Raw genomic sequence first — 13,849 nt, forward strand, 5'->3', positions numbered from 1 at the left:
GGATAACACAGTCTATCGTAGCTTAATAGGCAGTCTGTTGTATCTAACAACTAGTCGACCAGACATAATGTTCAGTGTTGGAATCTGTGCAAGGTATCAATCTGACCTAAAGGAATCACATCTGATAGCGGCCAAACGCATTTTGAAATACGTGAAAGGAACGATACAGTATGGACTCTGGTATTCCAAGGATAGTGAACTGAATCTGGTTGCATATTGTGATGCTGATTGGGCAGGGAATATTGATGATCGGAAAAGTACTTCTGGAGGATGCTTCTTTGTTGGGAAGAACTTAGTATCATGGTTAAGTAAGAAACAGAACTCTATCTCTCTAAGCACTGCAGAGGCAGAATATATAGCCGCAGGTGGTTGCTGTACTCAGTTGGTTTGGATGAAACAGATGTTTCTGGATTATGGTCTTACACAAGGAACAATGATCCTTGTGACACTCTTTTGTGACAATGTCAGTGCTATTAACATCTCCAAGAATCCTGTTCAACATTCCAGAACGAAGCATATTGACATCAGGCATCACTACATCAGAGACCTGGTTGAATCCAAGGAAATTGAGTTGGAATACATTCAGACTGACAAACAACTGGCGGACATTCTGACTAAGCCACTGGATGCTAATCGTTTTGAAATTCTCAGATCTGCTCTGGGAATTTGCAGAATTGACTGACTAAAGCAGTCGATCCGTCAGAGAGGAGTTGGTTTAATACGGGTCAGTGTTATGACTTTGAATTTCCTTAAAGACTCCTCTCTTTTTATGTTAAGAAGATCATCTAAGCTTATTCTTCTCAAAAGATATCTTAAAAGATCTCTATGCTTTTTGAATTTCAAATTCCCTTGGGTTCCGTTTCCTTCTAAAAAAGGAGCTGTACCGTTGTGTCCATCAATAACTTCTGCATGATATTTTGACTTGCCGCATTAATTAGGGTTCATCACCCTTAAGACTATATGATACCGGGTCAAGAAGAAAGAAATCACCTCAGCTCTCATCTCTCCACTTCCCGTGATTATCTGCTCTCGGTGTTCTATTCTTCTCCTCGCACTTAATCTTAAATGGCGGACCCCGTAAGAAACATCATCATTAAGCTTGGAAGCAAGGTACATCCTCCGGGGGCGGCCCTCAAACACATTCAAACGCTTCTACAGTTGGCTATGAAGAAGAAGCTCAAGCTTGATCCTCTGCTTCGCGACGAGATTCTGGTGACTGTTATGACCAACTATCCGGAGTTTTATGCTGAATGGTCGGCAGATGATGTAACTGAACTTCTTGTGTTGGTCGCCGAAGCTAGTGATGACGTCTCTCCAGTGTTTATTCCAGAACCCTTCGATGGAAATCGGGCCGGGGCATTCCTTCAATTTTTTGCTCAACGTGCCCTAGAATCTGTTGAAGAAGCTCGACGACGAGAGGAGTCCCAAGCTTTGTATCTTGAAGCTGCTCAGAGAGAAGCAACACACAGACAGGAGATTCTTCGACAACGGGTAAATGATTCTGAAACTCCTATTGAAATTTCTCCTGATAGACCTGTTGATTCTTCTATTCCATCGTCTGTGTCTGTTTTGCCTGAAAATCAATCTGCTTTGGGTTCCGAGAAGTCCCCTGTGAATGTTGATCCTCTATCTTTGCCTGTGACTAATTTTGCTGGTGAAAAATCTGATGCGTTGCGTGTGTCTGATGAGAAAACAAAGTCCTCTGATGAGCCAAATCCACTGAGTCTGGTTGTTTATGCTTCTGAGAATATTGCTCTGCCTCCGTCTGAAACTGTTAATGTCTCTAAAGAGCCAAATCCAGCTGTTGATCCTCCTACCTTACCTACAACTGTTAAAACTGTTGATTTATCAAGTCCCCACAAGTCTGAGAAAACAGGTGGAGTTCCTGTTTACACTGCAACATCTTTAGGAGAAAGCCTGGAACATGTGCGACATTTTGCTGGGTTACCATCTGCTTCGATCCCTCAACTTTATCGAGTGATACACCCTTCCGAATCCTTCAGTGAAGATGATAAGATACTGGCTGAGGTGTATGGATCCCAAGCACCTTCTTCTGCTGCCCTTACTGTTGAGGGAACTGCTCATCCTGATTCCACGAATTTCAGAATTCGAGAGATATCAAATATTGTTGGGAGCTCATCTGCAAATGTTTCTGATTCTAGCCACTCGGTGACTCCTGTTCAGTCCCCATCCAGAGAAACAAGACGGACAAAAAGGAAGAATGTTCCAACAAAGGTTGTTGTTGAAACCAGTGCTGATAATGTTGATGTGGATCAGCCTGTGAAGAAGAGAAAGTCGAGTGAGACTGCTAAGCCTGAAGGAGACCCTCCTATCCACCAAGTTTTCAAGACTCTACGTTCCTCTGTTAAGCAACAAGGAACTACTGCTGCTCAAGCTACTTCTGCACCAGCCCCCTCTGCCAGAAAAGGGAAACCTACCACAAGGTCAAGAGGTCGAAGTGTAACTCCGGAGGTTCCACCTATTGAAGGAATTGATACTACTGTTTACAAACCTCAGTTTGTATCACCTGCTGCACAAACAAAATGGGCCACTATGGTCAAAAGGGAGCTGATTGTTCAAAGAACAGTGGATGAGAATCAACTGAACTCCGTTTGCGACATTCTGCCCTTGCTGAATGAAGTTGGTCTTTTAAAAACTGTTACAAATGTTTGCCCTTACTCCAAGCTGCTCACATATGAGTTCTATTGCAATCTCAGTGATGAGATTGACAGTCTCACAGGGCCAGGACCGATGCAAATCTTCATCAGAGGGAAGTGGTATGATTTTGGGCCAGATGTGATAAATAAATACTATGGCTTGCCTACAGTGCAAGAAGAAACTGTTACTGAATGGGACGTGGTGGCCAAAACTCTTACCGGTGGACATACTACATCTTGGCCTACAGGAGATAAGGACTATTTGCTGAGCTCGCATCTCACGTTTAGATATGTCATCCTACATCGCCTGGCTCTGCACAACTGGCTTCCATCAGCTCATTTCAACACAGTTGGCAAGCTTCTGGTAGGGTTCTTATTTAGAATTGGAACTAAGATGCAGTGTGATCTGGGCAAATGGATTTTTTATCATGTTCTAACTCTGATTCATCCCCGGGAACAGAAGGTAAGACTACCGTTTCCAAATCTGATTTTTGGCATCCTTACCTCTCAGGGTCTTAAGCCTATACCCAGCGAAGTGATCACTCCGACGCTGCTATATACTGTTGATAAACGTCTTCTTTCTGGAGATCATATTAAGGATGTCGTTCCTGTGACTGCCCCATCCAATTCGGAACCTGATGCTGTGAATGATGAGTCTCCTCATGCTAAAGATGAGAAGCTTTCCGAACAATTGAAGGCGCGAGTTGCTGATCTTGAGACGGTACACGGTATCATTGCCAAGCAACTGACTGGTGCGCGCACTGAGCTAGCTACTGTTCTTCTCCGCATGAGCCTGTCTGATACTGTTGCTGCTGCTGAGGATCCCATGAAGTCTGACTGTGACTCTCCCTCAAATGCTTAATCATTGGCTACCATTGGCAAAAAGGGGGAGTAGTAAACTCAGGGGGAGTTTTTGTGATCGAGTTCTTTCTGGCCCTGGCTGGGCGTTATGTATTGATGTCGTTTTTTTTTTTTTTTTTTTTTTTTTTTTTTTTTTTTTGTTTTTAGACTGCTTTGGATCTTCTGTTCTTTTTATCCTATGTAATCATTTTGGACACTTGGGTTGCTTCTTTTAATAACCAATCTTAGTTCTTTTTATATAGTTGAGTTGTTTTGCCAAATAATAGCCAAAGGGGGAGTTTGTTAGTGTTTAAATGTTCAAAAACCCCATATTATAATTGGCAATATTATTATGGCATACTAAGATAGGTTTAGAGTCTGTCCGGTTGGGTCTACAGTTTACTGATCAAGCAGAAGCAACGACAGAAGATCTGACACTTAAGATCTGATTTAGGAAAGCTGTTTCCTTAAGAGTCTTACGCGGTATTATCAGCTCAGTATGGAAAGACGATCAGCGTATCTTCAAAGAAGATAATGGACCAAATCTGCAAAGATTACATTCCTCTTTTATAGTGCTACCTTCTACAATCAAAGATCTTTTATGGAGAGTGTTTATAGAAGGATCTATAAGTACCAGTTCGTTAAGGGAACTAGGGTTACGCCAAATAAGAAGAAGAAACACTCCATATCAGCTTGATGAGTCTAGATCATTGATGGTCATGCACCTTCTCAATACAACATGTTCATGGTGATTAAGATGATGAACTTGAGAAGAGTTACTGCTGCTTAAACGAAAGGACACTAAGATCACACTGTTGTGGGAACAACCTTATAGAGCGTCACTGAAGTGGACTGCATCAGAGCTGGCTCTCAAGTGAAGGGATTTCATCGGACTTCTGTATCCATGGCTCTCCATCTTCAACAATCCACTAAACCTGTGTAGACTCGGTATGTACCTTGTGTGGGGCACTTGGGTAAGATTATTGTATATCTACCTTTGTACATTGGATTATGACTTAGTGGATTGGACGCCTATGTGATCGTCCCCCAGACGTAGATACACACCGTATCGAACTGGGTAAACATTGTGAGTGTTCGTTCTGTGTGTTTGTTTTTTTTTTTTCTCTGATGTTCTCTTCATGATCTATCATTACTAAGTAGGTGCTTAACTGAATCAATCAGTATTCTATGTCAGCAAACTATTTCTGATAATTTTCGTAAAATGAGGAAATGCAAAACTACAATAAGCATTTAAGTAGAGATAACATCACAAGGAATACACATCTCAGGTCACTGATCACTTTCCAATTCCAAACACATCATCATCCAATCACCATTCATGTCACATTATTATTGATGGCGCCACGGGACCAATCGCATGCCCCGAACATGAGGGTCAATGCATATAGCATTAACACGGCCCCGCAGCACCCTACCTCAGTACCGTGGTACGAGGGGAGTTGATCGCAACCAACCATTTGAGAACCGTTGACGAACTCAACGTCGGACCACGATCCTACACACCGCTGACGCACCTAGTGGGTGGACCGCGATCCCCTTTTCAAGGGGGGACTTACGACCCTACACACCGACGATAGGTACGCCGGTGGACCATAGCGGATCAAGCCCGACACACCGCGGAGCTATACTCAGTCGGTGGGCGAAGATCCTCGGAGACTATGGCCCTACACACCGTCGTCCCATCGCTCGGTGGGTCGCAGCCAGCCGTAGCCCTACACACCGCCCCGATTACTCGGATCGGTGGACTACAGCCTTCCTCGGCTTATTGGCCCTACACACCGTCCTGGCGCGTTCAGGTCCGGTGGGTCATTGCACCGAGGTCCATGTGGACCGCAGCCCAAGAAGTGAATCACTGACCGCAGCTAGGAGAATGAACCGCAGCTCATAAATAATCAATAGTGGACTGCATCCCTATATAATATTTATATACCTGACCGATCGCAACCGGCCTGGTTAACAGTTGGGATGGTTCTCAACCCATCCAACTGCCCGTATAGCCAATTTGATCGCAACCAAATTGGGGAATCATGCATCACATAACACATTATAGCACATAATAACACATTGGGAAGGGGAGGCATATAACTAAACTTACGTGTGATCATTCACATACTAAGAATCGTCCTAAGGAGTTCATACAACATCCACCTAGGTCAACGGGCTACCAATTCAACTAGCATGCAATTCCTAAGATTCACTTATCCTACGAACGGTACCCGAAACATCAAACTAGACTTAGGTACGACAAACGGGGTCCATTGGGACGCCACGGGGAATGGGGAACATCAAACGGGGAAGTCGGGGACCCGGGGGGGGGGGTCACAAACCAGCGGGTAGCCGGTGGGTGAGGGATCACCCGCCGGCTGCCCGCCGGAGATCACTGCCCGGCAGCTGGTTGCCGGCGGGCGGACGCCTGCCCGGCGCCTGCCCGTTGCCCGGCGGTGATCTTCGGGCAGCGGGTAGGTGGCGGGTACCCCTACCCCCACCTACCCCCCACTGACTTATTCATCAATATTTCGTCCCGGGATCCTTTGTGGAACCCGAAACCATGTTTAGACACTTTTAAACGCAATCAACGACACCACGTAGTCAATTAACGGATAAAAAGCAAGAATCACATGTAACTTGACTTATCATGACTTCTAAATATAAACAACACCCGAGCATGTGAATTCCCACCCAAATATAAATCAAGAGCATTACAACACAAATTCCCAATTCATCCTAGGGCGCTAATTTCCCCCAAATCATCAAAATCACATTATATCGTTAACATCAAGAAATATCCAGACTTGCCAAGAATCCTTACATCAACATCAAAAACCTCTTTTCATCATCAAGATCATCAAGAATATCAAGAATACACCCAAGTCATCTTATCAATCATCAAGAATATATCACAATCAACATAGAAGAATTAATCAAGACACACATATATAGCAGGAGGCCAAGGAAGGAGATCATAGTGAAGAAAATAGGTTTTGTTGAGACATGGGTTACCTCTTAGCCTTAATTAATTTCCTTGGCTATGAAGGGTCTTTCCTTAAGCTTTCTTCTTTCTTGGTTTCTCCTAAGGGGATTCTTGGAACTTCTTGTGTGGTGGGAGATTATGGTGGTGTGAGATCTAGGTGTCTCCTATGTCCCTATTTATATACCTAAGAGTCCTAATTAGGGTCTAAGTGGTATGGGCTTGTTAATTCTAATTCCTATGGGACTAGGGGTTTGGTTTTAGGGCTCAGGGCTCATGATCCATAGTGAACCCCTCTTTAGCCACTTAATGGATTTTAATTCCCTTTTTGGGGTGGGTGATAATTAGATTAGTTCTAATTTAGGGGTCGTAACACGTGTTACACACGCACATTAAACACACAACTCACGCACCTTAGGCACAAGACTCACACACACCCACGCACATTAACATTACACATTCACGCACATTAAGTACAAATCTCAGGCACATTAAACACAATACTCACGCATATTGAATATAAATCTCATGCACATTAATCAACCGCACAGGAACCTTTCACTATATATATATATATATATATATATATATGTATATATATATATATATATATGTATATATATATATATATATATGTATATATATATATATATATATATATATACAAGGGTTCTGGTGCGGGTGGCACTGTTCGGTGCGGTTGTGCGGTTGCAAGGATGCCGTTCGTTTTTAATGAGTAAAAATATCCTGACCGTTGATCTCAAAGTTTGAAATTTGCGTACTTTTTATTGTATTCGCGTACTGAGGGACAAATTAGTAATTTTGATTAAATTAACTTTAATCGCTGTTCTATATTGTCGTTCGCATTGCCGTCGCCGTTGTTTTTGCTTTTCAAAGAATCGCTGAGTTGTCTATCGTTTCTCGATCGTTTAGCATTGCGATGTCCATTGTTTTTGCTTCCAAATCTTTTTCAATTCTCTGTTGTTATATAGTATGTAGTTATCGTGGATATACATTTGTTATTTTTTTTTATTTCAGAAAATTGATCTAGTTTATTTGGTTATGAAAATGGAGAACGATAAGTTATATTTTTGAAGCACATTGTGTATTACATCTACGCATAGTAAGTGTTAGACGGACGGATGTTCATTAATGAGATATGAGACGCATAGTAAAGATATAAGAGATGCATTTTAAAGAGATATTAGACGCATATTAAAGAGATATGAGACGCATAATTAAAGAGATATGAGACGCATAATTAAAGAGATACGAGACGCAAATTAAAGAGATATGAGACGCATAATTAAAGAGATATGAGACGCATATTAAAGATATATGAGAAGCATATCAAAGAGATTTGAGATGCATATTAAGGAGATATGAGACGCATATTAAAGAGTTTTGCGAAATGATTTATTTTAATTGGTACTCAAACGTACGGAAATCAAGAACTGAGGTCCCGCACGTTATACTTTAATAACTCGCACGTAATGGTGTTTTTGAACGCACATTAATTTATTTGAATTTATATTCTTTTTTTTATAGTTGTTTTTAATAATTATTATTTTTCATGTTATTTTAGTATGCAAACGAACGCTCATTAAGATATGAATGAACTTAAGCAATGTGTAATGTAATTTTTAATACCGAATATCAACACAGATCAACCGTGGTTTAAAAAAATGTTAAGATTTTGCATTTTTTTTCTTTTTTATTTCAACTTTTTATTTATCACGAAAATGAACGCACATTAAAGTTTTTTAAAAGCACGTTCAAGGTTAAGTGGACGCATATTAAGAATATAAATTGTATGAATTAATAAGCTAATTTTTAATATGCGTTCATGCAACATACAAGATGCGTGAAAATATATATTAATGTGTTTCAAAACCAAAGGAGTTTACATCAAGATGCTAAACTAATGTAAATTAATAAAACCTTTAACAATAAAAAATATTCATTATTTTTCGTACTTAATACCAGCCTTTTCCATGTTTTTTCCAGACACTTCATTGATTCCAGTAGTTAAAATTGCTGTAATGTATTTGACCCTGAGGTCTGCAAGATCTGATGGTTTAATTTCACTGCTGTCAATTTGAAAACCAATCACTCCACCCCAATGTATGTTTGCATGTGCCACATTGTAAATACACCACTATCACCTTTCTTCTCGGTACCACTCCATTGGATTAGTATTCTTTCAGGTGTAGCCTTTTTAAGTCTGTTTGCAGCGGTGTATGAATCCCTTTCGTTCAAATATCTTACAAAGTAGTCTTTCTGCAAATAAATAGAAAAGCATTAAATACAGAAAAACCTAGACTTCATAAAATGTTTTATAATGTGTTAATTAGTACTCACCAAAAGAAATGGTATTTGACCATATTTGGCAATACCAGCAACATCAGCAGAAGAGTTGTCAAGTATGTGTATGCATGTATGATAGACATCCATATCAATGCATATGACATATATTTGATCAGCTGCAATCACTGGGAAAAAAAACTGATCAGTACACTTTTAGTTCGGAGAAATTATAAACACAAATGTAATATAAGTATGTAGAATTTAATTTACCAAACGACAGTTCATAGGGTCACCAGTAGCAGTGTCAATGTCATGATTAACACTTTCTCGAAACTTTTCATACAGCTGTTCAGTACTGTATCCGGGTGGTTTATACACAATAGAAGATGCCTACATGAGTATGATAATCTTGTCAGCATTGCAGTATGTGCTCCAAGACATGTGTTAATGTGCATGAAATCATAAATCAATAATAAAATAACTTACAACTGGTGTCGTTGAGAAAAAGAATCGTCTTTTGTTACAATACTTTAAGGTGTAGATCTCCATGTTATTTAGAAGGTGAGCCTTATTAGGAGCTTGGTGAAGTGTTAATTGCAGGTTTTTGTCTACAAGAGGTAACCCATGCTCTACAAAATCTATTTTGTTTACCTAAGTGATGATTTTTGGATTCTACATGTGATTTTGCAATGAAATGTGTGTGTTTATGCATTGTCTTGTGAAAATGCATATATAGAGCTTGTTATTAGGGTTCATGTATGCCATTGCTTGGCTATTACTTTGATTCAAGTCATTTTGTTGTATTCGGTGAGATTTGGCATGTTTTGGACTTGAATTTGAGCTTGGAGTTGATAATCCCCGAAGGGATTAATTTTGGTACAAGAGTGTACCCACAGGCGGAACGGCGGGCAGTGCACCACCCGCCGCCCCACCCGCGGGGTACATGGCCGGTGGGTGTTAGTGCCCGCGGGCGGAACCACGGGTGAGGGTCTACCCGTGGGCCCACCCGCGGGGTACATGATGTGAATATTGGGGGATTTGTTCCCCGTGATTCTTTTGACTCGGTATTTGATCTTTTGACTTCCCGATGTTCTTTTGTGGAACTATTTGAGCGTCTTCTTGATGTTTCGTATGTCTAGAACTATATTGTAGGTATCCATATAGGTTTTGGTGTCTTGAATCGTGCTAAGTGTTCAACGTTGTGATTCGTTGAACCGTGATGAGTCTTGTGTGTTCTTCGGAACTATGTTCGGTTTACCCGTTTGATAAGCACGGTAGTTCGGTTTTTAAATACTAGCGTGTGTGTTGTTTGTCCTTTCCTTTTGTTGATGATGACTTGTGTTAATCATCGTTGTTGTTGGACTGTGATCCATTCCTTGATTGAGTATGGTTTCATATCTTCGTTGTGATCCGTTGATTGATTCCTGTTGTGATGTGGTGTGTGTGGCTATACCTGGATTGTACGATTAGTGGTATGGGACACTAGTCACCAAGGTACGGCAGTGGTCCTCGTGGTGGCCATGACGTGATTATGGAGTTTGTGACCTATGTGTCGGGTTCACGTATTTCTTGGGAGGCATGTGTTACCGTGTGTGTGATCGGTACCCTCGTGTACTATGAATTGGTGGTTTTGTTGGCGGTCGTTGGCGGATGGGGATGACGGTCCTCGGAGGGAAAAGGTTGGACTTGGTGTACAGGGGTCCTGGAGGCAATGGTTGTAACTAGACATAAGGTTGGGGGTAGCCATAAGGTTGGAACCGGGATTAAGGAAGGCATATCAATTCGTGATGGGTGATGTCATGAAGGCTTGTGTAGCCATTGTTGTGTGTTTATCTATTTGTGACATGTGTTGTCACAAAGGCATATGTTGCCTAGGCATGTGTTGTCGATGGTTGTGGCCTTACTCTCTTGCGTTATGCATGTCGGGTGTTAATCTATTGTGTGATGGTAGATTATACCTTGAGCCGTTCTTGTGAGTTGTTATTACTTCTTGTGTCTTGGGATGTGTTCCCTTGTCTTGTTGTGAATGCTTAGAGTCTTGTGTTGACTCCTGTTCTTGGTTTTGAACTTATATATATATATTCCGTTTCGCAAATGATTTTACATACGTATAACCTATCTATGTATGATATTTAATAGGTATTGGTGGGTTACCAGCATTATTCGTTGACCGGGCATCGTCCCATATTTTATGAGTTTCTTTCAAGTGATGTGTAGACGAGAGCGCGGTCTAGAACCTGTTAGTTTAGATCCCGTTACTTTGAGACATTGTGGCCTGTGTGGCAATGTTAGACATTAGTACTCCTCTTTCTGAATGGATTTAGATTGTGGATTTATGCAGATGTTTCGTCTGTGCGTTCACCTTTGGGTGGGCGTGGCATAGCACCCTTTTATTTCCTGTTTATATAATCCTTGTTCAGTCTTCTGCTGTGTATGATGTTTTGGCTAGTTATCTGCATGTTTATGGTTTAATTTAGCATGGCAATTAGGGTTTGTTACAGTTGGTATCAGAGCCTAGGTTTGAGCCTAGGTTGTTAGAGTCTAGACTTCTAAGTGGCTAAGTTTGGTTTGAGACCTTAAGGTGACCATAAGAATCTAAGTGTTTAGGCTTAGGATTCTTAGGATGCGTGGTGAACTGAGCGTTGTTTGTAGTTGTTTGCTTATTTGTTGTCTTGTTGGTAACCGTGTTGTTTTTGTAGAAGCTTTGCGATGCCTCCCCGTCAACGTGCACGTACTCCGGAGACCCCTACGAATGAGCAGCTTGCCCAGAACTTGCAGCAGTTGACGCAGACGATGCAGACTCTTTGTGTAGCGTTGCTGAACAACAACCATCCCGTGCCACCTACTCAACTTGCCGGGCATAGGGATATGGGTCGTCTTGTGTCGGGTCACAGACCATCGACCTTCGCGGTTGAAGAAGACCCGGTTGTTCTAGAGGAGTGGATGAGAGCGTTTGATAAGATCTTCTCGGTTGTTGAATGTCCATATGAGCGGAGGGTAGAGCTTGCGACGTTCTACTTCTGTCATGAGGCCGATCTATGGTGGATACACAAGGGTCCAGCCTACCTTGAGGAGCCCGAGTTATATTGGTCTACACCAAAAGATCGGATGCGCGAGAGGTTTTATCCAGCGCATGTGCGAGCCGCGATGTACAAGGAATTCCTGCATCTTCAGCAAGTATCTCTATCAGTGGTTGAGTACCATAAGAAGCCGCAATGTACGAGGAATTCCTCCATCTTCGCTTGGATGCTTGTGCCTACCAAGCTCGCCAAGGTTGAGAAGTTCATTACTGGCTTAAATTATGAGGCACGAAATGCCTTGACCGTGAGTAGGTCGAGTTCTTTGAAGGATGCATATGTGAGTGCCTCGGATTTGTATCGTGTTCAGCAGCTTCAGCGAGGGTCTTATGAGCTTGCAAGAAAGAAGACCGAGAGTGGAGGCTCCTCCAGCTACAAGAAGCCGCGACCGAGTTTTCAAGCCAGGAATGCATCATCTCTAACCCAAGGACCCAACCGAATGGAGCAAGGAAATCAAGTAAAGACGTTTGCATGCCGTAGATGAGGGAAGGTGCATGTGGGTCAGGATTGGAATGGCCAAGCGTTTCGGTGCTATCGATGCGGAGATAGGGGCCACAAAGTCGCCGAGTGCCCTCAGCAAGCCAATCAAAGGGCGTTGCCGCCACCCCCAGGAGCCAGAGGAGCAGCAGGAAGTAGTTCAAGCCGTGGAGCAGCCGGAGCCAGGCCATCGGGGAGAGTCTTTGTGTTGGGACGATCGCAAGCAGAGACCGAAGGCTTAGTGGAGGAGGAGCTAGCAAGTAACCTCTTTTCTAGCCTACCCTTGTCTTTAGACGCATCTTGTTCCTTGTTACCTTTGTGTGTTGCCATGTTCCTTCGTTGTCTGTTTGAGCTGCCTTGTTATCCTTGTCATATTTTTCCCTTGATAAATGATTCTTTTGGACTTAAGTGTAAGCCTCTCTTGATGAATGATTCTCTTAGTTTTATGTGCGAGCCTTGTTATAGAGTTAGTTGTTTGTCCCAAAAATGAGTCATGCTTGGGTTAATTCCATAATCTTTGCACATGGATATTTTTGCAAACCTTTCCTTTGAGGACCACCTAAATTTCTCCAAGTATTCTTTGAGTTTGGGAATAGAAAATCCATAAAAATCCTTTGTTGTGTAGCCTAAAAAACAAGTAGATTTTTATTCGCAAGCTTTGAGTTTCAATCCTAGGTATACCATTTGCCAACCCACCCCTTTAACCATTTAAACTAATTATAATTCTTAAAACTTACCCAATTTTAATTCCATCTAAACCATAATTTCTCACTTTACCCAAATCCCCAAATTAAATCATCTTCTTTCCTCAATTTCTCCCAAAATCCCTAAATCCCAATTTCTTTTTCCCTTCCCCTCTACCTGTGTGTTCAGCCGAGACCACCCTCCCTCCCAACCCGTCGCCTTCACCTGCCACCCACCGCTACCACCTGCCCGTCGTCGAACCGCCATCCGCCAGAATCGTCGTTTGCAGGGGTCATCTCGCCGCCGCTGGGCCGTCGCGAACGGGAGAGAGGGAGCAGCGAGAGAGATAGGGCAACGAGAAGAAGGAAAAGAAGAAGAAAGCTTTGGGTTCCTTTTGTTGAGCTTTGGATCATCTCCTATCATGCCTAGAAGATCAAGTTTGGCTAGAAAGGTGGAATGGGGGGATGCCCATTACCTCGTTCTTGAAGGTAAAGCTTTCGACCCGGAATCTTTTCCTAATTCTTTGTTGGATATGCTTAGATTCCAAGGGTTGTTAGATGGGTTTCTCGCCATAAGGGCCGAGACCTACCCAAGTTTGGTTAAGGAATTTTATCGTCACATGGCAGTGACAAAGGATGGTGGTAAGCTTGAAATCACCTCTAAAGTGAGGGGTGTGAAAGTGGTTTTGTCTAAAAAGAGGCTAGCTCAGCTTTTGAGTTTATCTGCTTCGGGAGTTGCTCAGTATAGTGGTAACTCGTGGATTAGTACGGATACCATGGGGTACCGGGACTATTTGAATTATTTGTTGGGTCGCACGA

General features: G+C 42.2%; 2 protein-coding genes across 2 annotated transcripts; both read left to right on the plus strand.

The window, feature by feature from the left end:
- Positions 1-1,065: 1,065 nt before the first annotated feature.
- Positions 1,066-3,519, plus strand: LOC109185678. Its single transcript, XM_019335633.1, has 2 exons — positions 1,066-2,169; positions 2,278-3,519. The coding sequence occupies exons 1-2, from the start codon at positions 1,066-1,068 to the stop codon at positions 3,517-3,519; spliced, it is 2,346 nt and encodes a 781-aa protein (XP_019191178.1).
- Positions 3,520-11,502: 7,983 nt separating this feature from the next.
- LOC109185679 lies at positions 11,503-12,354 on the plus strand. The gene has a single exon (XM_019335634.1). The coding sequence runs from the start codon at positions 11,503-11,505 to the stop codon at positions 12,352-12,354; it is 852 nt and encodes a 283-aa protein (XP_019191179.1).
- The last annotated feature ends 1,495 nt before the right edge of the window (positions 12,355-13,849 follow it).

Source organism: Ipomoea nil, unplaced genomic scaffold (genome assembly GCF_001879475.1).
Source record: "Ipomoea nil cultivar Tokyo-kokei standard unplaced genomic scaffold, Asagao_1.1 scaffold1339, whole genome shotgun sequence".
Classification (NCBI taxonomy): domain Eukaryota; kingdom Viridiplantae; phylum Streptophyta; class Magnoliopsida; order Solanales; family Convolvulaceae; genus Ipomoea; species Ipomoea nil.